The sequence below is a fragment of the Meleagris gallopavo genome, chromosome 14, assembly GCF_905368555.1.
Source record: "Meleagris gallopavo chromosome 14, MGAL_WU_HG_1.1, whole genome shotgun sequence".
NCBI classification, from domain to species: Eukaryota; Metazoa; Chordata; class Aves; order Galliformes; family Phasianidae; genus Meleagris; species Meleagris gallopavo.
This window is the reverse complement of record NC_139417.1, coordinates 9792846-9819650: the sequence shown is the minus strand read 5'-3', so window position 1 is coordinate 9819650 and position 26805 is coordinate 9792846. Positions and strand designations below refer to the sequence as shown.

The window sequence follows — 26805 nt, the reverse complement described above, 5'->3', positions numbered from 1 at the left end:
GGCTGAGGATGACAGGCTGAGCTTGACAGCTCTGCATGCTGTCACCTCCTATTGCATTACATTCCCTGAAGGACAGCAGGGTGAGCATGGTGCTCAAAGCCCTGATGAGTGGGCTAGAAGGCACACTGGCACTGCCAGGAACCAACCCCAGCCACCACAGTTAAAGCTTCTTCTAGAAACACCAGCAGAGACATTTCCCCTCTGCTCTGCTAAGTCCCAACTGATCTACCCATGCCCAGAGCCTCCAAGATTTTGTTCCATTCCACAACAGGCAAAAAAATCCAGCGTAGCCACACATGACCAAGTGTCACCCCAAGCCTGTACACCCCAATGCTGCCCTGTCTCTCTGTGATCACCAAAGCTCATCCAGCAGCTGGGGCACACAGTGACATTGCAGCAACGTGACAGAGGCCCAGCTGCAGCTCATGAGCTGGAGGACAGCTTGGCCAAAATGTCCTGGGGCATCAGCAGCAACAAGAGTGGCATGTCCCTCAAGCTGCCCTGATGGCTGGCACGGCTGTGCTTTCCTTACCCTGTCCAACCCTTGACCTCACGACCCAAAAGCCTCCTCTTACTCTAGTCCAATGACACAGAAAAACAGCCGTCAGGATGCGGGGGAAGGGGTCAGATGCCAGCGTGGAGAAACCCTCTGAGTCAGACACACAAACAAACCTAAATCACTGCTTCTCGCGGATGTCACAAGAAGTAGCACAAACTGTAGCTGCAGGAAAAAAAATCCAATAGGCACCAATTAAATGCATGACTTGATGCCTCCACCACGGCAGCCAGTGGTGGCTTGCTGGTGGCAGCCGAGTGTCACCGGTCATTGCTGACAGTGCTGAGCCTCTGCCTCTCCTGGGGGGTGCTGGGGATGGTCAGAGTGTTGCCAGTGCAGCCAGAGCTGCATGCACATGCCTGCATTTTAGATAGCTTGATGTGAAGTACACCGCAAAGTCACTGATGTGACTGCCTTGAAACTGGGGGACTGCCATTTGGGCATGAGCCCAAACATCCAATGGAGCACCGGGTGGACCCAAAGGAAAAGTTTCACGTAGGCTACCCAAAATCTGAGCTAGCTGAGGCAGCAGCATTCCTGCTATCACTGAGCTGGGTGCTACCGCTACCATCAGCCCAGCAAAGGTCCTTCCCTGTCCCTTAACAGGACAAAGAATGGGTCACCGAATGGCAGAGAGACCTGGAGTGTCAATGTGGGAAAACCAGGTGAGACCAGGAGAAAGACAAGAGCAGCCTGAGCCCCACATTTCGCTCATGGTGAATCAGCCATCTGCATTTGACACCCTAAAAGGTGACTCAGAAGGGTTGCACTGATGTGGCCACAGAAGCATGACTGGCCATCCTGTCCCAGCAGCAAGCGTTCCTGAAAGAGTTCCTCCTAGAGCAGGAATCGTGCACTACAGCTCACCCGGCTGTTTGCATCACTCTGCAGCAGCAGCAGCAGTTTCTGGGGTGCAACGAGCCTCATATTTCCCACAGCACAGCCGTCTGCTCCCCTGTCTGCTCACCACAAGCACATCTGCAAAGCAAACGCTTCCCTTCTCTGATGTTAGCTGCAGCCACTAGAGGGTAATCCAGCCCACTGAGTCAGCCCAGAGCCTTGCTTTGATATAGCGGGCAGCAGGTAAGTGCCATTATTCCCAGCTGCTAATTACAAGGCACCCTGCCTAAGTCAGCCCCCAGACCCCCCAGCCAAGCAGAGAGCCCTGCTGGCCGCCCAGAGCCCAGCAGCCTGAAAAAGGCAACGCCATCGCACCAGGATGCTGCTGACTGTTCCTTCCAGTTGGACAAGGCTGCATCTCCAAGCTTGTTAAGAATTGCACAAAATAATAATAATAATGAAATAACAGTTTTAAAACCCACCATAACCCTGAAATCTTCATTAATTATGAATTTTGCATGGCAACTGTTACTAAGAGAGTCTCCTCTGAAACTGATGTTCAAAGAACTTTACATCAAATCTTCAAACAGCTGAGAAGGTTCAAGCTACAAAGTCGAAACATCTGTTGCTTTCCATGCATTTTTCAATGGGGAGATCAGAGAGGAGAAAAAAGTGTACAAAATAATCCTGGTTCTGCTTTATTATTTAAATACAATGACAGCCTATGATACACACTCTATGCAGAGAGGGAGAGAAAAAGCAAAAATGAGTGCAGAGTGTTATACAGTTCTACCTACTGGAGCCAAAAATATAATATGCTTCCATTTGCTTTAAATTTAGCCCTTCTGGGAAATGCTGTATTAATAGCCCTGGGGGATGATGTCTAAAACAGGAAAAGAAGGGCATCTCCTCCAGCAGGAACAATGAGCTGACAGTCTCACCCCTCCTCTAGCTGCTGTGGAATGCTATGGTAGGAGCAGCAAAACAATTCCCAACATTCCCAAGGTTTTCCAAGGCTTTGATTTCACATAGGATCAATATCTCTTTCAGTGGAACATTGAATTTTTTTTGTTGTTGTTGAGCAGCAAGGGGAAACTTCTAACAGCATTTGGATTAAAGAGTCCAATCCAATGTACCTCTATCCAAGGTGCCCTGAGAGATGAGATCTAGACTGCAAAGTCTCTGCATTTGTGTTTCACCTACTTTCAGCCCCGAGCATTGCTGTGTTGTAAGGATGGTACCTTACAAGAAGTTTACCAGCAGATGAGCTCTTCTTCAAATAGAGAAGCTGACTTCAGCTTTCACACCATATGCTTCTGAGGGATGCTGGCCCTCTGAGAGCCAGGCTGAAAGACATCTGATCTGCTGAGGTAGATTCATCTAATGCCAGGAATTCAATCAATTAGCAAACTTCAGATGAAGAGCTGGACAACAAGTACACCTGTAACAAGAGTCTGGGAACAGCTTCTTGGGTCCCTGTACCAAGTTCCTGCTGCCACAGGCACCATGTTATATAATAGAATCATAGAATCATAGAATTGAGTCAGAAGGGACCCTTAAAGGCCATCTGATCCAAACCCCCTTGCAATGAAAAGGGACTCCTACAGCTCCATCAAGGGCTCAGAGCCCATCCAGCCTGGCCTTGGCTGTCTCCAGGGATGGAGCACCACCACCTATCTGGTGGTTATTATCTCTTAATAAATATAAAGCTCAAACCCCAGTAGGTTTCACTGCCTCCTGCACATCCCACCAGACAGAAGTGGTTGGAAGCAGTGGCTGAAGCTGCTTCAGAAATTCCCTCCTCCCCAGGCTGTGCAGTTCAATTACCACATCCAAGTGGATTTATCAAACTATAAAGCAAATTGAATAATCTTGTGCTTCAGGCCTATAAAACATAAGTATTATACCTGGAAGTATTTTGACAAAGTAATAAAGATGGAGAGTAGAGGAGAGAAGAGGGAAGAGCAGCCAGCTCTTTTTTAATGTGAATCACATTTTAATTTTTAACATGAAACCGAAGTGAATCAACACTCAGCTCCAAGTTCCATCTGTGTTATGGGAGCATCCAGCTGGGGACTCAAGAGATCACACTGGGAGCAATTCCTATAGCATAAGGCTGTTTGGTCAGGATCCGTCATGGGATCGTAGAATCATTTGAGCTGGAAGGGACTTTTAAATGCCATCTGGTCCAACCCCCTGCAATGAACAGGGACACCCACAGCTCCATCAGGTGCTCAGAGCCCATCCAGCCTGACCTTGGCTCTCTCCAGGGATGGGGCACCACCACCTCTCTGAGCAACCATTGCCTCACTATTCTTATAGTAAAAAGCTTCTTCCTTACCTTACGTCCGGTCTAAATCTCCTCTCTTTTAGCTTGAAACCATTTCCCCTTGTTACAACAGACCCTGCTGAAGAGCCTATCCCCTACTTTCTTACAGCCCCCGCTTAAACACTGAAATACTGAAAGGGATCCATAACTTGAAGTGAGCAGCAAGCTGTACAAAGGGCTTCACTCATTGGCCCTGCCTCCATTCCATCTCTGCAGCCTTCCTGCAACCTAGGGGCATTATTCCACAAAGCCACGAATCCTTGTTCCCAAACACAAGCACATGGGACCTCCGCATCCAAGCACTCCCGATTTCCCCCCTCGCTCAGAGCTGGGAGACGTGACAGAGTTGGATGCTAAAATCACCCAGCCCCCCAGAAAAGACAAAATAATTTCCCTGTGATTTCCCACCGAAGCAAATACCCCTCTGGCCATATGCTCAAGCTGTGGCAGACGCCGACCCCACTCCCATGCTCGTTATTTACTTGCCGCTTGCTGCCTTCCTTCTGCCCCAGTGACCCCAATGTTCACCCATCCTCGCTCTGCCGTTAACCCCATTTTGGTTTAGGGGATGATTCACTCTCAGTGTCCAAAGTTTTCACCGTCAAAAACCTCTCTTACCATGGGAATCTCACGGGCAATGAGATGGAGGAGCCCCCCAGGACCACACGACCTCAACTCCCACCACCAATGGCTGCAGATGAGTGCCGAAATCCTGCTGCTCTCTTTAAGTCCCTCTCTGCATTAGCACCAGCTCTTACACTTATTGCCTTGTCTTTTCCTTTTTTTTTTTTTTTTTTTTTTTTGGCCATGTGTCACTAATTTTACTCATTTTCTGAGTTTGTCTAGAATAGTAAAAGATTTGATTAGCGCGTTCCTGGTTTTAATTGTAATTAGGACAGTCATTGTACAAGCTATAAAAGGAAATTGGGCTACTGCTGAGTGGAAGAACCCCTGAGAGAATAGGGGTTGTGAAGGGAGAATTTCGTTCATAAAGAAGGAAAAAAAAAAATAGAAAGAAAAAAAAATGTGGCTGGGAAAGAAGCAAAACTCCAGCTTGGGATGCTGTGAGCCGAAGTGGTCCAGGCACTTGGGGCCATAACAAAAGTCTGGTTCCAAGCAATGTCAGCATTGGGTAGTTTCTTCCCTGATGCAACCTGCTGCATGACCTTGGCCACAGCAAGGTCTTATCTTTCAGTTTCCCTCACCAGGATGGGTTTGGGGGACTGTAAATTAATGGTCCCTTTTGCAATGCGTGTTGTGATCCCTGTGACACAGGAGCAGCAAGCAATTACCCCCAGCTCCATCACATACCAGGAGTCACCTTGCTGGTGGACACCATGGACACCTCCTGTATTCGAGGGACAGCGAGATGGGCCAGGTCCCAGGAAAGGACATCGGCCAGTTCTGCTTCTTTCCAGCAGAGGGAGGGGAAGGCCAGTCCTAGCCCATCGCAACAGCATTAATGCTAGGAAAGACACCTAGAAATAGGATGTGTGAAGTCACACTGTACAGCCATCACTTTCAAAGCCCAGAGGAGTGGGGCTCCCCTGGCGCTTTGGGGTGGCCGTGTTGGCAACCCGTGCCAGGCACATGGTGGTCACCCGAGCCACTGGGGCCAGAGGAAAAGGGAGATAACAGCAGCCACATTTCTCACCTGACTTAATCTCATAGATAAATCGCTCTTGACAGTCATGGCCGAGATCTCTGGTCACATCTCCAGCCCCTCTAAAGGGACAGCCCCCCAACGCAGGCAGCCTCCAAAAAGAGGCAGCCAACAGCACTCAGCAGCGTGTCACCCTGTTGGCCCCCCTGGCTCTCTTGCACCTCTGAAGCTATCAGTCTGGTACTAGAAAACTCAAGAAAAATCAATTCTCCCCCTCCTTCTGCTCTGTTTCCACCAGGGGAGGCAATCATTTTTCTGAAGCAATAATTTGCCTTAGTTAAACAAATAAATAAATAAATAAAACCAGCAAAGCTCAGGCTGCTCGTGGCACATTAACGTCTATCAGCCATCGCCTGCCACCTCCTAATGATCTCACCTCCAATCTCAGCCCCAAACTGTGGGCTTTTTACCACTACATTTTCAGCAAAGAATAAACATAAACCAATCACTTCCCAGCATGGCTGCGATTTTCATTAGTGCAGGCAGTAAGGAGGGGCGTATTGCTCTGCTCGGCCCTTACTGCCTTCACAATTTATGGATTTTATTCTTTTTTCCCCTAAGAGCTCAGAAAAAAAAAACTTAATCATCACCTCCATTTGGGAAGAAACTCCCCGTTTGCATCTTTCTCCTTGCAGGGGCACATGCTGCTGCTCTCATCTTTCCCCTGTAAGGTCTGAGCCCATCACATGGCCTACCACCCACACCCCATGCTAATACACTATATGCACAGTCATAGATTTTATATATATAGTTTGCATATGCACGTATATATCTCTAATGTGCATATATATATGTGAGCAGATCAGTGGAAACAACAGAAGCGTTGGGCTTGTGGGTCATAGGTAAAAGAGGCATTAATCCCCTAGTCAAACCTGCTTGTCTTCCAGGAGCTGAGCTCACCCAGGGCAGGACTTATTCTGTTTGGGGCTGACACTTGCTCCTGCTCACATGATCACAGAATCAGAGGTCAGTTTGAGTTGGAAGGACCTTAAAGATCATCTAGTCCCAAACTGCCTGCCATGGGTGGGGAACCTTCCACTACATTGGGATGATCAAAGCCTCACCAAATCCTGTGATGGCCAAGTCCCCATGCTGCAGGCTACGGCTCGTGTACTCATCCTTTTCCAAAGTGATGCATGTTGCTTTCTGCAGGAGCAGCATTTCCCTTTGCACATCCTGGCATTCACCACCCTTGTTAGATAAATGAGGGAACACACCCAAAGACAGGAGAGTTTCCCCATAGAGTCCAAAGAAGTCCAACAGGAAAGTGCAAGATTGTGGCAATAGACTGGTGCAGAAAATTCCAGCCAAGACCTTCAGATCCCATGTGGGGTTTCAAGGTCCCAACCACCAGGTGCTGAGGGTACTTACCTGGAGCATCAGGTGGCATCATAGGACTCAGGGTCCCCACAGAGGCAGCCACAGATTTTAGGTCCTCCAATGCAGTGGATGAAGGTAGGCGGCCAGCACAGCTTTGACAGATTACCGCTGTCTCCAGTGGCAGGGCTGCGTGTTACTGCTGGGAGGTTCCCATTTTATCATTTAATCAAATAAAGTGCATTTGTGGATTACACAATCATTTGTAGACCCTGGTAATCTTTTTCTGCTTAGCTCGGCACTAGAACTTGGGCAGCAAACAAAGGCATTTGGAGCTGTCGTCAGACTCGGACACGCTGGCTTCAAGCCAGAAACTCTTGTTCCTTGACAAAATGAGGCAATTGGTACTGAAGAACATTTTGGCTATTGTGAAATATTAGATACTCATTTATTTTGCCAGCCAATAGTTTTCTTATTCTTTTTTCCCAACTGAAACAATAGAGAAATATTGAGAAGGAGAAAGAGAAGTGTAAAGAAAATCCTGCCTGCAAAAGGATCAGAACAAAGAACCAAACCCCACAGAAACTGCTCATTGAGCTGCCAAACTTGACCTCAGATTGTTCATGTTACAAGTTGGAGGGAAAACGTTCAGGAAATGATACTTAAAACCTGGTTCCTGTACACAGCACTGCATCCAATTGCCCAGTGCCCAGCTTCCACGAGCTCCCAGGGTCCCACTGATTGTGTCACCGACACAAAATCTGGGGAGATAGAGGTTCAGGTTGGATATTAAGAAAAATTTCTTCTCAGAGTGGTCAGGCACTGGTACGGGCTGCCCAGGGAGGTGGTGCAGTCACTGCTCCTGAAGATGTTCAAAAAAATGGTAGATATTGCAGTGAGGAATATGGTCTAGAGCAGTCACAGGCAGGGCTTGTTGGTTGGACTAGATGATCTTAGTGGTCTTCTCAGCCTTAACGATTCTATGATTTGAAGATGAGGGGATAAAAATCACACCAATCACTGTGAAAGTCCAGCTCTTGCTGCTGATGGTCTCAGTGCTGGAGAGCAGGAAATCCACGAAGAAACATAATATATATAAACATCCGGTTTATATACATGATAAATGCAGACAAAAGATGCATCTGTGATCTGTAAGAAACCAAATTACTCCAGAGGTTGGCTCCAGGAGGGGAAGACACCAAGTCAACAGGAAAAATGCAGTTTTGACTGTGGGATTTTGGTTCTTATGCTGGGCAGAGCTATGGCATGGACCCCACACACCAACCTGCTCCCCCCTGCCAACGTCCCCATGCACACCATGGCCACCCAGTGTCACCACACACAATCACCGTGGGGACTTTGTATTAGGATCCTGCCCACCCTACAGCACCATTTGGAAGTAACCAGGGTCCCCAGGGCACGTTCCCATCCTTTGACGAGTGAAATAAAAGGGTTAAAACTAATGAATTCACCACAAGGTGCCCATTCAGCAGAGAAGTCTCCACATGACAGCTCACCAGGCCACACATCCCGGTGCCATTTTGGGCCGCGCTCCTCCCTCCCACGCTGCCCACAACCACTGCCCACAAACACAGGCCAGACACCAGCATTAGCAAAAATGTTTAATCTCTCCTTGATGCGTGTGTTTATTTACAAGTACTAAATCTGAAGAACATTAAAATAGGAAATAGCAGGATATTTACACGATCAAAGGGTGTGCGGCCAGCCAAGCCAGCCTGTTGCTTCAAGTCTGAAACAATCATCACAGAAAGTTAATCAAGGACTCCGGATTCTCATTTATTTATTTTTTTTCCTCCCATTTAATTTTTTAAAACTATTAAACTCTCTGCCTTTCATCAGCTTTGCATTAGTTCCCACCCCCGCTTTCTTAAAGGACAGCTCATTGTGCGCTTTGGGGCAGGATGAGCCTGGGGGTCACCCCCTGCTCCCCACCCTGAGGCACAGGATGGGGATAAGGGGCCTGGGGGCACTTCCAGGCCAGGCTGTTTTTGGGAACCTCCCACTGAAAAGGCAGCAGGGGTAGGCAAGGGCCTGCTGACAGCTGGTGGAGTGCGGCCTCCTCCATGCTCCATCCCCAAAACGCAAGGTGGGGGCACGTGTAGTGTCACTGATATGGGACATCCTGTGATGCCTCCCAGCCTCTCCCCCAGGCAGGGGTAACAGGCTGCCTGCAGGATTAAGGACACTGGGCATCAGGCGAAAGGCAAAGGTAGCACCAAGGAGCAGCAGGGGCTGCAGGCTGCACTGCAACACGTCCCCCACACACAACCATCTGCCATGGAGGCACTCGGGACCAGCAGCGAGGGGACCTCAGAGGGATCCTTGAGTGGAGCAAAGCCCCAAAGCTCCCTCAGGAGGAAGACATCAGCCCATCCCCAGGACCGCACTGTGGACTCTCCTCATTGCATGGGATGGGGAACACAGGCCAGGTTGAGAAGAGCCTGGCAGTGGAGGCAGAAGAAGCCAAGAGGAGCCCTGAGAGCCCAGCAACGCTGTGACACTACAACCCTGCCTAGCACAGCCCTCTGCAGACTCCCCTGCTGACCACCCCCCCAGGACCACCAGGGCCATGAGAGCCATCCAACATGGCTACTCAGCATAGCCAAGGATGCGCTGCAGCACTGCAGCAGCCTGGTGAGCTTCTGCTTTCAGCAGCACTTCCAGAAAATTTCAGAAGGCTCAGACAAAAACCTCCATCCTCTCCAACCAGCAACAGCGAGAGTACCACCATCTCCAAACCATCACCAAAATACCACGTGCTCAACTCCACCAAAAGCCACCAAAGATTCCTCAGACGCTCTTACTGCTGCAGTGAGACCACAGGATCGAAGGGGCTGCCACAGGGATGCCAGAACCTCGGGCCGACCTCACACCACACCTGCACCAAACCCAACTGTGGCACTGCTGGAGCTCCCACCACGCTGGCCCCTTGAGCTGTGCCATCTGGGGACCCCCACAAGGGTTCTGCCCCACCGAGGCTCCTGGCACACGGCTGTCCTTTAAGGCTCTCCAAGTACCACGCTGGAAACGTCAACCACTGAAGTCGTTTGCTTTTTTTTTTTTTTTTCTTTCTTCTGGACAAGAAAGTGACAAATTAATTTCAAATAAAAATAAAATAAAATAGATAAAAGGTCTAAACAAACCTCTAGGATTCAACACTTGCAGTTTTTTTATGCTTTTGTTTTTTTTCCGTTTCTTAAAAAGATCAACTCAGACTAAAATCTAGCACAGTCATGCAACAGCCCACAGCTCTCAGATATCAGCTTGGGGTTCCCAGGTTTGGGAAACGATTATTACTTCTTTTTAGAACACTTCTGTTGTTGTGGCAGTTGGTTTTTTTTTTGTTCTCATTTTCTTTTTTTCAATTAGTATCTTCTCCTTCCCCTCTTTATTAAAACAAAACCAAACCAAACAAAATCACAACATAATGAGAGATGTGCAGGCTTGAAACGATTGTTCTGCATGGTGAGAAATGCTTGGAAATTTCTTCCAGACCATTTGGTATCCTTTTTTTTTTTTTTTTTAAACCGGCTGTGTAAATTTATTTCATATTTATATCGGTTTGATTCTCCTTCAGTTAACTATACAGCACCCCACTGGGGCACGAGAATTAGATTGTAACCACATATATATATATACACACTTTTATTTTTTTTTTTTTTTAATTAAAAACTTCATTATTTTTCCCTCTCCCCCCCCCTAACTTGCAGTTTATGGGAATGGGCAGAAACCAGAGGGCTCCTGTCCACTTGGACTTCTGCTGTCACCACTTCTGGCAGAGCACGATCCCCTCCGCTCAGCCCAGGGAGCAGCAGGAGCTCTTGGGACAGAAAAGGAAATGTATTTGCTCAGTTTTTTGAAAGTTTTGGTCACCTGCTGCAACTCCGGGCAGCATTCGGCACCTTTTTTTGTTGTTGTTCAGGAAAGTAGAAAACCGTGCAGATCTGACTTTTGGAAGGGGGTCTCCTCGTGAAATGCCAGCAGGCACAACCCGTAGGAAGGGCGGATGGAGTGGAGGGGAGATGGGGTGACAGCAAAGAGAGAAAGGGGGAGAAAGAAGGAAAAGAGAGAAAGAGGAAGGTAGATGTGGAGTGGGAATCCCTGCACAAGCCTGGGCTGCCCGGGGCAGGGGAGCAGAGGACAGTCCCAGTTCGGTCCCTCCATGGGCTGGTGCCCAGCTCCAGCCACAAGCATAGCACGAAGCAAGGGGGAAAAGGTAATGATCCAACCCTGGGATCCCTATGTCAGCACAATAAAATGGCAGGAATCCTGCCCCTTCCCACCCCCCCTTAAAAAAAAAATAAAACAGCAAAAAGAAAAGTTTTTAATCATGCAGTCATAATGTCAGTCCTGTCCCTGCCTTCTCCCTCCAAGGAGCCGAACCTGAAACCAACTGACTGGTGCTGTGGGTGGCCAGCAGGAAGGCAGTGGGTAAAAGCCAAAGTACCAGTCTGGCACTCCAGGTCCCCTGTCATTGCCATCCTCCCCTCTGCAAGGATGAACCCTAAGCGCATCCCCCAGCCATCCCCCAGGGAAGGAATACCGACCCTCCTCTCTGACTTCCCTCAGCCAACTCACAGCCTCCAGAACCACTCAAGCAGCATTTAAATAAGAGCATCTACTCAGCTAACAAAACTCCCACTTTTTTTGTTGTTTTGATCTTTTTTTCTTTTTTTTTTCTTTTTCTTTTTTTTTTTTTTGCACTAAACAACATTCAAATAAAACATGGCACAGGACGTATTTTCAGAAATATCAAAGCTCAGGGATTTCTCCCTTTCCTGCCCACCCCTGCTGCCCCCACCACCAAATCTCCCCAGCATCAGTCCTTTAGCTTATTTTTTAAAACCGTTTTTCATGAGTTAGTTGCAAAATTTAGAATCCTCTTTTTTTTTTTTTTCCCCTCCCATTCTTTGTTATACTTTTTTTTTTTTTTCTTTAAATTAAAAATTTTGTCTCGTGTAAATTGTGCAAATATAGCAGTTAACACTAGTGGCAGAAGGCCAGAGAGAGAGAAGGGGGGAAAGAGACAGAAAAAGAAACAGAGGGAGGAGGAGAGGGGGCAGACAGCCGGGAGGCAAGGAGGGGAGAGCAAGTCAAGTACAGTACAAACAGGAGCCCACCCCCCTCCCTCCACCAAAGTAACAACATCCAAATGCCGTCCTAAAAAGCCCCACGGTCCCAACCCTCCTTTCCAGTGGGCTCAGGGGCTCTGCCTGGCCCGGGGGGTCCCAGCGGGTCCATGGGGCACGCGGCTCTCCCTCCTCCACCGCCCCGCATGGCCCCTTTGCAAGGTCTCTGCTGTGTCCCGGTTGCATCGGGGTGTGCGTAGAGGGGTTTATCCATGTTGCTGCTGTCGTCGGGATTTTGTTTTCCGCTCGCACGCGAGGTTTTCCTTGTTCATTTGTGGGAAGTGTGCGGAGGCACCCGCGGGCACGTCCAGCCCCAGCCCCGAAGTGTCCTGCCTGCCTCCTCCCGCCGCATCGCTGCTCGGGAAGCTGGCATCGAGCCGCCTCTTCAGCTGCTTAAGGCCATTGTGTCAATTGCCTGCTCCAGCTTACTCCTCAGCCGCTGTCTCCTGGCCTGCTCGTCCTTCTCTAATGCGGCTAAAATCTGTTGGAGAGAGGGGAGAAGAGAAAGTGACTATCAGGCCTTGCAGCACATCCCAACTCCAGGCAGCCATGGGGTCCCATGAGAGGCATCATGTGTTGGTTCCCCTTGTCTAATAGAGAAGGGGAGAGGTGCAGGACTGTGCCACCAGCTGTCACCCAGCAGATAGAGCATCCTACAGGCTGTGGTAACACCAGGGATGCGCAGCTGCAGCCAGCAAGAAGCCAACCCATTGAGTAGAAATGAAGAAAATGGACATCTAGCGTCAAATGCAGGGCAAATCCAAAAGGCAGTAACTGCTTCAAACTACATCCATGACCCCAGAGAATCTACCAAGTCCAACAGAAGCACTGGCTGCTTTTCAGAGACCACGATCAAGCCATGAAGCCAAAAAAATGTGCCAAACGCACAAGGCTGTGGTTGCCACTAGGAACAAAATCCCACTCAACTATCCGTTAGCTTGACAACCCTCCTAGGACATGGGATGGACACTGGGTCCTCAGAATCATAGAATCGAATCATAGAATCACCAAGGTTGGAAAAGACCCACAGATTCACCCCGTCCACCCAGTCATCCACTGATCACCAACAGCTTGCCCCATGCCTTGCAGGAGGCATGCTTGCCATACCAGGACCACAAGAATCATAGAATCATTACAGTAGGAAAAGACCACAAGATAAGTCCAGCTAACAACCCATCATCAACGTTTTAAGAGTCCAACCATAAACCTATTGTCACCACTCCAGCAGTCAACCCCACACCCACCATGTCCACTGACCACATCCCTCAGTGCCACATCTCCACAGTTCTTAACACCTCTAGGGATGGTGACTCCACCACTCCCCGTGCAGCCTGTGCCACTACATCACCACTCTTTCTGAGAAGAAATTTTCCCTAGCATCCAACCTGAACCTCCCCTGGGGCAACTTACAGCCATCACTTCTCATCCTATCAAGAAGACAGCTTTCCTCCATCAAAACTCCCTTCCTCTAACCAACCTCCTGTGGGAATGAGCGATCACAGGGTGATGTCTGACAGTCCCCTTGTCCCATAAGAACACTTCCATGCCTGCAGGTCTGGGGAGCGCTTGTGGAAAGGGCTCAGAGCAGCCAGAAGGGAGTAATGAAGCATAATGCTGAGGGGCACTTGCCCCCTCCACAGGCACAGGTCTCATCTCACTAACACTGTGCCAGTAGAGCAGAAAAGCAGACTTTAAAAAAAAAAAAAAAAAAACCTAACAGAAATCTCATCTCCTCGGGTGAGCTAGTTGAGAGAGCAAATTTTTTTGCAATTAAATATCAAGGCATCCGTCAAAGGGGACTTGATTAACCATTTCATTGGCTGCATAATTGGAAACAAACTGTTGTATAATTAATAGACTTACTAGGAGGCAGGCAAAGTCCATCAGGAGCCCTACAGGTAACTTCTTAATAGGGAATCAGCTTCCTTTGATTAAGCACTGCTGCAGTGCCTGCGGGCTGGCAGAGTTGTGAGGAGATGCAGCAGCTCTTGGCATGGGCAGGCTGTGCTCCCTGAGAGGTGTTCTGGGACAGGACTAGGGCTGGAAGGGATGACCAGTGCCTGGAGGAATTAGAGGCACCGCTGCAAGGTGCAGAGCAGCTGGGTGCTGCTACATGCTGCGGGCAAAACGAAATACCTACAGTCACGCTCCCACTGAAACCAAAGCCCCATGTGTCTTAGCAGTGGCTGAGCTGGAATAAAGGGAGGTTGGCCTGAGAAGCTGGGTAAGAATCTATTCCCACTACTTCTGCCTCTCCCACTGAGCCAGCTGTGTATTGTGCGATGCTGAGGTGTTAGAAAATGCACAACCTGCCCCTGCACTTACCCACTCCTCTTTTATCCCACCCTTATATAAACTATTACAATAAAAGAGAGTTGGACTAGATGATCTTTACAGGTAACTTCCAACTCAAATGATACTATGATTCTATGAAAAGGAAATCAGTGCTGAGACACAGGTTTATCACCTGCTGTAAGGAGCCAGGACCAGTGATTACCAAGATGCAAGTATCCACATGAAAATTAATTATGATCTTCATTCACAGCCAATGACAGCTTATTATTGCACTGAACAACAGGAAAAATTTTTCTCTCCCATTTTGCATCAAAGAGGGTGCAGTCGAGCTGCATATAATTGTGCTTAATGAATGAAAACAAACAAAGGGAACAGCTGCGATTTATTAATTCCATTACAAATAATAAAAGAAGTTCCTGAGAGCTGTGAACATGCTTGCAATGCTTTGAGAGCAAGACACTCAACAGATGTCAGGCTGCAACTATCTGACAAGATGAGAACCTGTGCCCACCAAGAGCAGCTCATCAGTGCCACACGGCCCCTTCCTTGCTCTCACCCAAGTTTTGTTTAAGGGCTGGGGACTTTTACCCTGGAGGAAGCAAGCACCTGATGGTCACCGAGGGGTGCTGACTGATTTGGATCCTCTGAACTGCTCCTCTGCCACCCTCATGGTAACCACAGAGCTGCTGTAAAAGCTGCAAAACATCCTAAGATCCTCCATGGCCAGCCCATCACACGGAAGTACAGACCCCCTAGACATGTCATCCCACTGCAGCTAGGGAATGGCACAGGGGTCCCACCAGCACTGTTACAGTGACCATCACGTGGCCCCTTCCCAAGCACCAGGGTTTCCTCTGACTCTTGTAAGCAAGACAGGCAACCAAGGGGAATGGAAACCTTCCTCAGCCTCCTCTTTCTCCCTCCCTACAAAGCACTCAGCTCCACAAGGACTTAGGCCACCACGGTCCCATTGCTGTCCTTAGACTCAGAAGGCCAGCTCTGTTACTACAGTGATGGGGCCCAACCTCCCTGTGCAAAAAGTGCCAGTGCTTTGTCATCTAAATAAGCCACTGTTCCTGCAGTCATCACTCTGCTTTATTGGGAGAATAAAAGCGATATTATCGTGCTATATGTACAGATCTGTGTTTTACTGTAGTTACATACTTTATTGCTTTAATAAAAAGATGCGGGGTGCAGATTTGAGCAGTGCTTCGTGAAGTTAATTTGTATAAATTACAACACGGGTTTTTGACCACTCTTACTGATACTCCCAAAGAAAGTGCTGAAGAAGCCACCACATCCTCTCATATCCCCATGCAGCAGAGCTGGATGACACCAGTGTAAGTGTGGTGCCAGTACCACTGCGGCACTGGGCTGGGCATGGCACAAAGAGTAGGCACACTGCAACAGTGCTGCCAACTCCAAAGCTCTGCTATGCCCTCATACCAAGTGTATGTACAGTAAGAGAAAAATAGGTGTTTTCCACATTGTTCCCAGCAGAAAACACAGGAATGAAGCCCTGCTTATCAGCAAAGGGAGGGCCACAAAGCAGGGACAGGACTGTCCATCAGCTCCTGGCTCCGCATATGGCCTCATCTTTAATCTCGGCTCTGTGCACCACCCACCCCCATCTCATCAAATAAGGATAATGCAAAACTGAGGGCTATGAGACACAGCCTGCAGCCCGGGTTTGAGGTCCCATCGCCGCATCTTACCTCGTCCTTATACTTGGTGATGTAGGAGTAGATCTCGTGCAGCGCACTCATGCTGTTGAACTGGCTGAGGTGTAACCGTGACTGCTCTGCCAGGTAGGCGCTCATGTCCTGGTCACTAATTGCTGGCATTTTAGCAATATCTGCATAATATCTGCAAAGGAGAGGCAGAAAAAATGGAAGAGCCAGTCAGAAATATTGAGGGAGTGAAAGGGATGAGCCCACCCCGCGATGCTTATGGAGAACCTTAGGAGAAGCAGTATGAGGAGCACCTTTCCTCAGAGTGGTGACGCACCACCATCACTCACTGTAATGCTGCTGCTCATCCAGAGGTCTCACAGCACTTTGCAGAAGGTGAGCATCATTAGCAACATGCTGCCAGAGGAGCAGCATCAAGACATAGAGCACTGGCTGAGCCCAGCCCAGCTCATCATGCCAGGGAGCCAGGATCAGGGACTTTCCAATCTCATAAATAACACTTTTTCTCTTTCCCGTCCCATTTTGGACTGAAACCCACCTGGCAGAATCCATGGTGCAACACACAAGAGTTTGTTACTGTTCTAAGTTCAGAATGTTTCTATAGCCAAAGATGGCACTCAAGGTAACTTCACATCATTGGAACTAGATAAGGTCCCTTCCAACCTAAGTCATTCCATGATCAAGCTCTTGCAGTTACACATCTGCTCTTCTCTGCACAGCTGCATTCTCTTATGATTGCTACCAGTAAGACACTACCTTTCTTCTCCTCGGACACCTTAAATTTCAGTGTCCCACCCCACATTTGCACCACTGACACGCTCAGGAAATAACAGGAAAGCCTGATGGTACACTGCTTGTACCATCCACAATCGTGGTGCAAAAACAGAATATTTTGCTTCAACAAAACCAGAAGGTATTTTGTGACCCAGACTTAGCTGCACAGGTGCAAATTCAAGCAACAGACTGAGGTCTTTTAGGAAACTACACTGGATAGGTCCGTGGGCCTCCATCCAGAAAGAAACCCAATCCACATCAAACGAGCCCTGCCTGCTCCCAGCACCTGGAAACACAGAGCACAACTCCCTCCCAGGTTTGCTTTACTCCTCATGACTCCTCAAACAGCTCAGTAAAGTTTCTGCTACGGTGATTAGCATCATTAGCTGAATGCTGAGGTAGGACACAGCTGGAGCATTTGGATAGGAGCAGATGGCAGCAAGACCACTCGAGGAGATGAAGCCAAGGATTCACTCCATCCCACGGCGCCCAGCTCAGCTAGTGATAAAATACTTGGGCAACTCTTACACGTCCAGGTAAAACAAAGCAGTTCTGAGTTTTATCATGACACAAAGGATGACAGGAAATAGTACTTGTCAGTACAAGCATGTATGGCTTGCATGGACCAAAACTCCAACCATGACCCTGGCAGCAGTCTCTTCCAGAGCTTCCCATCCCCTAAGTCCTTTAATATGCTATTTCTGCCTCAGACTGGCAGGAAACCCTTTGTTGTTTTTTTTTGTTTTTTTTTTTAGCATGCCTGAATCCAGGTGGCAGACAGAGCTGCTAGAGGGAATGTGTCCCATTCAGCCACCCCTGCACTACTCCAATCCTGCCTCTGCAAAGCGTGACAGTGATAACTGCCAAAAGCCAGAAATGCCAGATTTTGCAGCAAAACCCGACAGCAGACACCCCACTCACTGCCTCTGGGACTGCACCCGATGCTCCCAAGCAGCACAGCCCAGCACCCTCCTGCTCTGCAGTAAGCGGTGGCAGGAACATTTGTCATTGGTTACATCTCCCAACTTCTCCCTGGGGATGAAGCACGTCTAGACCAATGTTTCTCTCTGGAATGGTTTTATACCTTTTCTCTGCAGGCTGAGTATAATACAATGCCGAGTATTTTTGTCACAGAGATGGCAAGGTCAGAGAAATTCACCTTACGCTTAAAGGCAGCAAAGTTTGTGATGTTCCTAAGGGACCCCTCTCCAAAGTCCCCTCTAGCCCTCTGCAAAGAACTCTCTCCTATTACAACACAGCTCATCTCTCATCTTAGCCAGCATATTTCAGGGACATCTTTTCTTCTGATCCACACTGTCTCTTCCTCGAGGGAAGAACCTTGTCTTTGCACCTGCCTGCAAAGCACCAGGCATGCCAACGGTGTGACATAAATACGTAACTGACTACTAGCAAACAACCAAGGGCAACATAAGCTACAAAATCTCATGCTTACAAACTAGAAAATACAAGGCTTATTATTGCCTGGGCATCTTACATCTGGTTCATTCAGTACCCAATCCAGACACCAAAAATGGAAAGGGTCCTCAGCAAAGTACAGAGTATGATCTTTAGCACAGCTTATCAGAAGGGGAAGGTTGCTTCAGAAACCTGAAATGTGGTACTTTTTAAGCTTTCTAAAATCCCATTGTGCAATCCAGCAATATTCTAACAGTAACTCTATTTGGAGGGTTCTGTAGGACATCTCCCAGGTTTCTCTCCCAAAAAGATACAGCTAAACAAAGTTTTATGCCCAACAGCATCGATTTGCAATCAGTAACATTCAAACTCTGAATACTTAACACAGCATTAATTCAGAAGGTTAACATCAGCTAACACGACTGAAGGGTGTCAGAAGCAGCAAGGGAGCTGCTCCTTGCCCAAGCACTGCCTTGGAGCATGAGCTCTCATCACGATCCCAGGCAAGATGTGCAGAGGGATGAGAGACGGGAAACGGCAATTTTCAACCATTTCAGCAAAACCTGCATGTATTGTCATGTTACAAAAAAGGCACTTCTCTAGTCCATGGCTTACTTCTTACTGCTCTTCAAAAGCAATCAAGAGAGATGTTAGCAATTTCTTAGCACTGACCAAGTTTTTACAACAGAAAACATCAGACAAGCCAAAAGTGGAGGTTGCTTTTAGCATCCTTTAAGCAAGACAAAAACAGCTCTGTCAAGCAGTCATTGCAAACTCACTCCTGGAGACAATCACAAGAAAGCAGCGTCTCCCAGAGGAGGATTACCTCCCACCAGCGTTAGCACAGTGTCTCTTCAGAGTGTCCTCAACAACCAAACCCTCAGTGTGAAACCTCCACACCTATGTAAGTGCACTGTAAGTCCTCCAAGGGAAGCAAGGAGATGCTGCTGAGTCTACTCACCTTTCTACCCAGCTCTTGTAGTTGGGGATGTCCTTGGCATACAGTAGTTTGTTGGAGGGAGAGTCTTTTCCTAATTTGTGCTCAGAAGTTGAGCAGGAGTCCATGAATGTCTGAGCCACCACGGATAGGCAGGCATCAGTAATACTGTTCTTGTGAATGTCGAACACAAACTGGGGGTTCTTAATCACATTCACCCAAAAACGCAGAGGTAGACTGAAGGAAGGAAGAAACAGGAGTCAGCACATGAAACGAGCCTTGAGCAAACACCCATTTGCCTTTGCCTCAGTGCAATACCATGTCTTCTGCCCACCCCAACATGGCCACAGCTGCCCATGAAGAAATCCCTCAGCACTGTCAACGTCTCCAAAGACAAAGCAGGGCAGCAAAGAGCTGCTGCTTCTTCACGGGTCTACTCACACGGAATAGCCCTCGCTGAGCCTATGGGTCACCAGGCACGGTTCCCTCCTCCCGTATCAATGATCCTAAGACACTTGGTGGCATTTCACACATCTCTCATGCTGCAGGAGGGGGTTGCTGGATTCCTCCAGAGGCTCATTAGCACAATTAAGATGAGAGAACGATTTAGGCAGTCTCAGATGCCAGAGACGCATTTCTCAGCGGCGGAGGCACTGGGACTGGATGTTTGCTGCATACTTACACACATGCCACTCTCCATCACTCCATTTCCCACTCTCTTGCCCCTCTCCTCTCCCAGGAGCCTTTCAGGGTCTCCCTCCATTAGAATGCCTCTCCGATCTGTCACTCCTCAGCACCAACACCCAGCGAATGCTTTTATCTTAGACAAAACACACTTCATTCCCCAGGACTTTCTTAATGAGGGTACCGGGTGCATGTACATATTTCATTTGTGAAGGGAATGGCCTCAAGAAATTAGCTCCACACATTGAATTAGCGCCCAGAGATAAGCACAGGCATTAGTATGCAGAAGCCTGCATGCCCAGCCCCTGCAGAGCGGGCCTTTTTTTCCTCCCTTGCGTTTCACTCCTTCTTTTAATATAGAAAGCAGAGTTATAAATCAGTTCCAAGCACTTCCGCACTCTCACATCTCCATTTAAAAATGTTTCTTTTCCTGCCCTGCTAATTGCCAACAGTTACTGAACTATACAAAAGCAATTTGGCTGCCATTTAACAAATGCCAGGCACGGGAACGTACGTACCCGTCTCCAGCAACGGCAAGATCAGAGAGATGAAATCAGTGAGGCAGCTGAAACGCAGAATGTAGAGGGGAGGCTGCAGAAAAGGAGCAGCCGTATGCTCGAGCCCTGGCCCCAGCACAGCGCTCACTGAGGTCTCATAAGCAGCTCCTCCCCACTTTTCAGAGAGCGATTAGCAGAGCTGATGGGTTGGCTCTGCAGGCGAGGTTACGGAGGATGCGTACACGGCTTTACACTAACTCTGTTAGGGCACACTCAGCTGAGTGACAGGAGGGCGTGTGGCAAACACCTCCAGGACAGCTAAGACGAGAATGCAGGTTGGCACCTCTGGAGGAGCCCAGAGGACAGAGAAGGCCGTGCTGTGCTCACCCAAGGTGAGATGGGAACAGGATCGTGTTTGTCCTCAGCCAGCTCCAGCCATAAGGGGAAACGTGGTGCTGTGGCAGCAGGGATTCAAGGGCAGCGTGAGCACTGCATTCCTGGGATTTTTTCTACCGCAGGAAGGCATGTGAAAGATATACCCACGCCCAAAACACAGAGATACGGGCCTCTCTTGTGCTGGAACATTTTCAGGAACAACCTGAGGCATATTTCTGCTCCCTGTGGGAAGGGTAGGAGGTATCATTAGCTGTGACATTGCTAGCCCCTGCTCCACTGCCCCTCTCCATTACCAGTTACTCTTCCAGGTGTGCCTGACATCGTAGTCGTTGATCTGGTGCTTATCAGCTTGCTCATCCAGGAAATCAAACATGTATTTGATGGCGAGGGGCAGTGCGCTCCCACGATGTGCTGTGCTGAAGATAGTCTCAAACAGATCATCCACAAATTTCTGCAGAGTGCCCTGAGGAGGAGAAGGAGAGAAGGGCCATTCAGCAGCGCCCAGCAGCAGCACAAAGATGGGCCTTTAAACTAATTTCACTCCTATTCCCACAACCTGGAACAAAAGCACAGTACCGTCTGTGTAAACATACTGGTTTTTGGTGGTTTAAATCAACATGACAGCAAGCAGGTTTTTCCTTCACTGCATTGTTTGGCATGTCAAAAGCATAAAAACACCATATAGAACAAAAACTGTGCGTGTGGGGGGGGAGGGTTGGGTTCCATTAAGGTACCCAAGACTTGATCACAAATATCACTGAACAAACCTTAATTACTACATTGCAGGGAGTCACATCACAAGAGAGAAGGCTGACCCCAATCTCTGCTATTTTGAGCCATTATCTTCAGTACAGCCCCTGGCCCTCCCTAGAGATCTCAGACAAACAGTACTCACCTTGTTTTATGCAGGCTGAGGAAAGAGAATCCCTACTGTGACATGTGCTGTATGCCACACACCCTGGGTAATTATCCATCCTACAGCACTGATTTTGCAGCTTTACCCCAAAAGCCAAACCAATGGGATGAGGTGCCTCCTCCAGTGCACCTCTGCTTTGCAGTCCAGCAGTTGCTCAGTGATATGGGGAACAATAAAAGTGCCACAGGGTGTAAAAAGCAAGTAGGAAAGTTCACTCAAGGGACACTCACTGAGGGCTGTGACACACAAAAACATCACAAGCTCAGATCCAAAGATCAGGAAAATAGTTCCAGTACTGAAGCAGCAGTCTAATAAAAAAACAGTAACACCTCTGGACAACCCAAATCCTTATCCCTCTCCATCCAGATCACAAAAACCATGTGGTAGCTGTGTGTCCCTTGCCATACCTTGGTGGCTAACAAGCGGGTCAGGTAGATCTCAGAGACCATCTTGCTGCCCCGGTCGCCCTCCCGCTGGTCCATGTGGTCGTGGTTTTTTACCAGGTGCCAAAGCTTGGTGCCACTCTCCAGGTCTGGGGTGATCATGGGGGTGCGTGAGCGCAGGCTGTCGGGGCTGCTGGCTGTCCGCAGCATGCTCTCTGCAAGCACCAAACAGAGGGAAACTCGTACCTTACTGACCTCCACCTCTCTACCAGCTCTCCATCCCCATCCTCTGCTCTGACCTCAGCATGTGTTACAAAGCACAGTTGCCAGCATGTTTGATGGAGCCCTCAGCTAGGCTTATTTAAGTGCTTTGTGCCTCTGTGACTACCTTAATTAGATTTCAGGGGAATAAAAGGGAGGAGACCCTTCAGTTGCAGCCATCTGACTTGTCTTTCTTCCATTCTCTTCTCTCCAACACGTTGCAGAGACGGTTCTGTGTGACACCGGTATAGCTCTCTCTCAGATACCAGTATAGCACAGTACAGGAGAATCAAGCATTTAGAGGACCTTGATCCAGCAGGCCCTGTGCCTCAGTCTGCAAATCCAGCCGTTTTCCCTGCCAATAAAGCAGAGAGCAAGGTCTGGATCCCCCTGTGCACTCACCATATCTGCTGAGGGACTTGGTGAAGGTTGAGGAGTTGGAGATGTTGTACGCTGAGTTCTGCTTGGGCACCAGGGCTACTGAGGAGCCATCCGTCACCTGCAGGCAGATGGCACATGTAAGCTGTGACATTGGGATACGCAGACAAAGAACAATCCCACAGCAGGAAGAAGTCAGCCCCAGAGGGATGAAGCTACACTACACCCTGCCCCAGGGACAGGGGACCACATCTACCTCTACAACAGATCAGGGCCACAGAGCACAATGGAAATGCATCAAAAGCTTGGAGCTGAAAACAACAAAGCAATGTCAGAGCACAGAGTGCTCTCTAAGAGTCCTGAAGATGTTCCATTTAGTGCTTCCTTGAACAGAAGGATCAATAACACAGAGACTGTAGAGAAGTGACCACAGACCCCTGGTCGCATCCCCACATGAGCAGCAAGGTCTGGAGAGCCAAACCCAGGCCCTGACCAAAATAAGGAGGGAGAAGAGAAATTCAAGCTCTCAGCAGCTAGTGACTGCTCAGTGCTCTCCACCAATGGACAGCATTACCTGGTAGTGGGCCAGGGTGTTTAGCCTCTTCCAGTCATTGTCAATCTTTGTGGTGACATCTTCATCCTGCAGTATGATCCGGGCCATCCTGCCCTGCCGCCACTCTGTCCCAGTGAGGGAGAAGGGCTCATGGTTAGCAGGCAGCTTGGAGGACAAAGCCAAGCAGAGCAGAGGAGCAAGGTCTGGGATAAACGAAAGAGCCCTGCCATCACCTTCAAACCTACAGACTGATGACTGTCAACATGGTGTTGGGCAAAAGCTGTTTCTAAGTATTCAACAAAAAGCAGCATCAGTTTGGCCCTGGCAACCATTTATTTCACTCCTCTCCTCTCCATTCTCCTGCTCCTCCTATAACAACGTCACTAATAACACCGTTCCCAACAATTTCTGCCCTTCTTGTCCCTCAGCCTCATGCCTGCAACCCAAACCAAACCCAAACCAAACCAGAGCATGAAGAGCTCTCCTCTCCATTGGCAGGACTCACATTCACACCCCAGAGGGTCCCATGCAGAGGCAGTTCCACCAGCACAGCAATCTTAGCCAAAGTGGACTGTACAAGCAAAAACACTCCTGTCCTGACAGGTCCTCTGTCCTAAAGGAGATTCACATTTGCTTGCCTTGAATGTTTCTTGGCCTTTCAGCCTTTGGCTGTTTCAAGGAGAGTGCTTGGCCCCTCTCTTACCAAGGTCCATGTCTCCAGCTTTGGGACGCTGGGAATAGGGCACTCCTTTGTAGACAGCATCCAGCAGCTTCTCTTTCACCTGTGTGATGGTGTCACAGTTCAGCACCTTTACAGGAATCTCTGGCGCATTCTCATTCTCAGGGTTCACACAGTTGAGGGTCTGCAAAGGGGCAGAAAGAACTGAGTGTGAGGATGGCAGATCCAAAGGCATGGGGCTGTAGCTGTCTACAGTTACACTTGCTCAATCCCAAGCCTGAAGGTACAGCCTCGTGGCATATTCCTGCTTCCTTTTTTTTCCCACCTCTCCCCTTCCAACCCCAAAACTCCAGCAATTTGCAGATAGGCAATGTGATATCTGTGAAGGAATCCTGGGCCAGCAAACCACACCAAATTCAAAAAAGACTGCAAAGCTTCAGCGCTGTCCAAGCACATTTTACTCCCATCTCCACACAGGTGGAGAGGAGGTGGTGAAGAACCAGCTACAGCCTCAGCCAGAGGAAGGACTCAACACACAGCTGGACGAAACAGACAGCTCATATGGGAGAAGTAGTAGTTCTCCATCTTTCATGGTAATCCCCAGGCTGTAACTTTCATTCTCACAGATACTGGAAAGAGTAGTAAGAGAAAAAACACTCTCTGCAAAGCCCTATGGGTGTCTCCAAAACCTTGTTAAATAGCTGGCCTAGGGATCATGGCAAGAACTAGTACGAGTGAGGCTCCCACTTGCACTAACCAGCATTTTGTAGTCAATCTGCTGCCGGATAAGCTTGTCTTCACTGAGGGAGTAGCGAGCCTCTCCTGTGATGGCATCAATGGGTCCCTTCTCCATCTGCTGCTTGATGGCACAGTACAGCATGAAGAGTGGCTCCCCAGCACATTCCTATGGAACAGAGGATGAAGGGGAGGAAGAGAAAGGAGTGAGAATGTGTCAGGCACCAACCCTGCCTTTCAGAACTACAATGACAGAAGCCTGTTGTGGCTTTGCAGCATCAAGCCTCACTTGTGACTTTATAAAGCACCTCCAACCCTTCCCCAAGGCTGCAAGGAAGCGCGGCACATGGAGGCAATTTATACCCTGCAGCAATTTATTCTCCTTAAAAACTTGCCGGAGGTCTCCAACTTGATGAAATGGACTGGGAGAGCATTTCCTGCAGCTAAGCCATTTGCCACCTATATGTCCCTACTGTCAAACCCCCACAGTCAGAGACAGCACTAGCTACTAGCCACATTAGTGTCTATCTCCCAGGTGGGAGGAAGGGAGAGGAACCAGATGCTTCATCCAAGGAAGCTGGATGTTAAAACTGCAGCAATTCAGGACCTGCAGAGGCCAGAGCCATGGACAGCAGTGGACCAACCTGCCTGAAGACATGAGCTGGAGAAGAGCAGCTGAAAGTGGACACCCCTTTACCACGAAAGGCTCAAACTGCTCCAATGCACTGCATCCCAGCATATCCTTTCAGATACAGACATTATTCCTGAATGGGAAAATGGGGCAGGATGGCAGCAGGGAGGACTGGGAGAAATCTCAACAGATTTTACCCCACCAGCCCTCACCCCTCCCTCCCGGCCGCCTCACAAATAAATTGTACTTTGGTGCAAAGTGCGGCTGCTCTCCCTGTCACCATATGCTGTTAGCATCTCGTTAGCATCTGCGGTAATTAAAGAGACAGCTGCTAACGAGCAGGAACAGGCATACATCATCCCCAGACCTTCCGACAACACGCCTGTCTTTGAAATTATGTTTCATTTGCTAACTTGGCTTCATTAAGTCAGCCTGGAGAAGTGAGAGACCCGAGGTGGGTGCTATGCCACATGCTAACAGCCACCTCGCCAGGCTGCCCCAAAGCCGTGAGCCCCCAGCACTCACAACAAGTCCACTAGCCAAGGAAGAAAGACAAGAAATTGCTTCTTTTCATTGCTTATAAAAACTACTTGCGAGTCTTCCAGTCCGAGGAATGCAGCGTGGATGGAAAATAAATGGCTGAGTCCAGGGATCACCTCCTCCGCTGCTCACACACCGGCCTGACTGATGAGGAATAAACCTCTTTGGGGATCCATAGGTTAGATCCTGGTCGTATGGATTCCCCAGAGGGATGGAGGGGATTCTGGTGATGGGCAGGTTACTTCTCCAGCACCATGCAGGCTTTCTGGGCCAGGAGGGGACCCATGGAATGGGGACAGGCCAGCCCACATGGTGATGGGCGACCACTACCTCCCAGCTGTGTCTGGAGGTCAGAACAAGGAGGAGCTGGGGGATAACCTCTGCAGGCCAAGCAAGCTCCTGTGAATGGTACATCCAGAGTGTTGGGTGCAGGCTGAGGCAAGCCAGCTAACGCTCAAACTGCCGTATCAACTAGATGTAGCTCATCAGGCACCTAATATCGTGCATTTTTCACTGTTTGTCTCGAATTATCGCTCTCCATTTTACCGGGGTGTCTCATTAGGAATCTGATAAATGCTACTGCAGGGTCCCAGCAAGGGTTCCAAACACTGCCTCCACCCTCAGCCCTGGGCAGCAGGAGGCTGTCCTGTCCCTGTCCGCATCCCCTGTCCCAGCCCAGTGCCATGCCAAATGCCCAGCCTGCTCCAGGCAGGTTTGCTGAGCGCAGCTCTGGCAGCTGGGCACACATCCGCCTGCCTCATTTACATGCACAATTACTGCGGTTTGGTGCAAGGCATATGTTTTCCTGCTGGCAAACTGTCTGCTGTGATACCTCTCCATCTACTCCACGGGTTCTCCCTGCTTTTGATGCCACCTGTGATCTTCACTGCCGGGAGACAGGCAGAAAAGGGCCCGTGGGTCCCCTTCATTAGAGGTAGCATAGTAGGGGCAAGCCTATTCCAATCCATTCTGACTGACCCAAGCACTGAAACTTCCACCACTTCCCCAAGGAGATGATTTGGGTAAACCGGTGGGTTTACCTGAGCCCTCTGTGCATATTCCTCCTGTAATAGTGCACCTAGAGCAGACTTCTTTCTCCTGCTGCAACCACAAAGAGACCAGAGGTGATTTCTTCTGCCAGTGCCATGGCTTAGCCAAGGGCTTCAGAAATAGGCACTGTCTTG

At 49.0% G+C, this 26805-nt stretch overlaps 1 protein-coding gene across 1 annotated transcript in view; it reads right to left on the bottom strand.

Annotated features, from left to right (window-relative positions):
• Positions 1–8314: 8314 nt before the first annotated feature.
• Positions 8315–26805, bottom strand: part of PLXNA1 (plexin A1) — an 88332-nt gene continuing 69841 nt past the window's right edge. Inside the window, 9 exon segments of the mRNA XM_019620119.3 lie at positions 8315–12336; positions 15866–16016; positions 18993–19205; positions 20839–21008; positions 21869–22059; positions 22508–22604; positions 23058–23161; positions 23740–23899; positions 24473–24619. Coding sequence (XP_019475664.2) covers positions 12241–12336; positions 15866–16016; positions 18993–19205; positions 20839–21008; positions 21869–22059; positions 22508–22604; positions 23058–23161; positions 23740–23899; positions 24473–24619 — 1329 coding nt within the window. The 3' untranslated portion in view covers positions 8315–12240.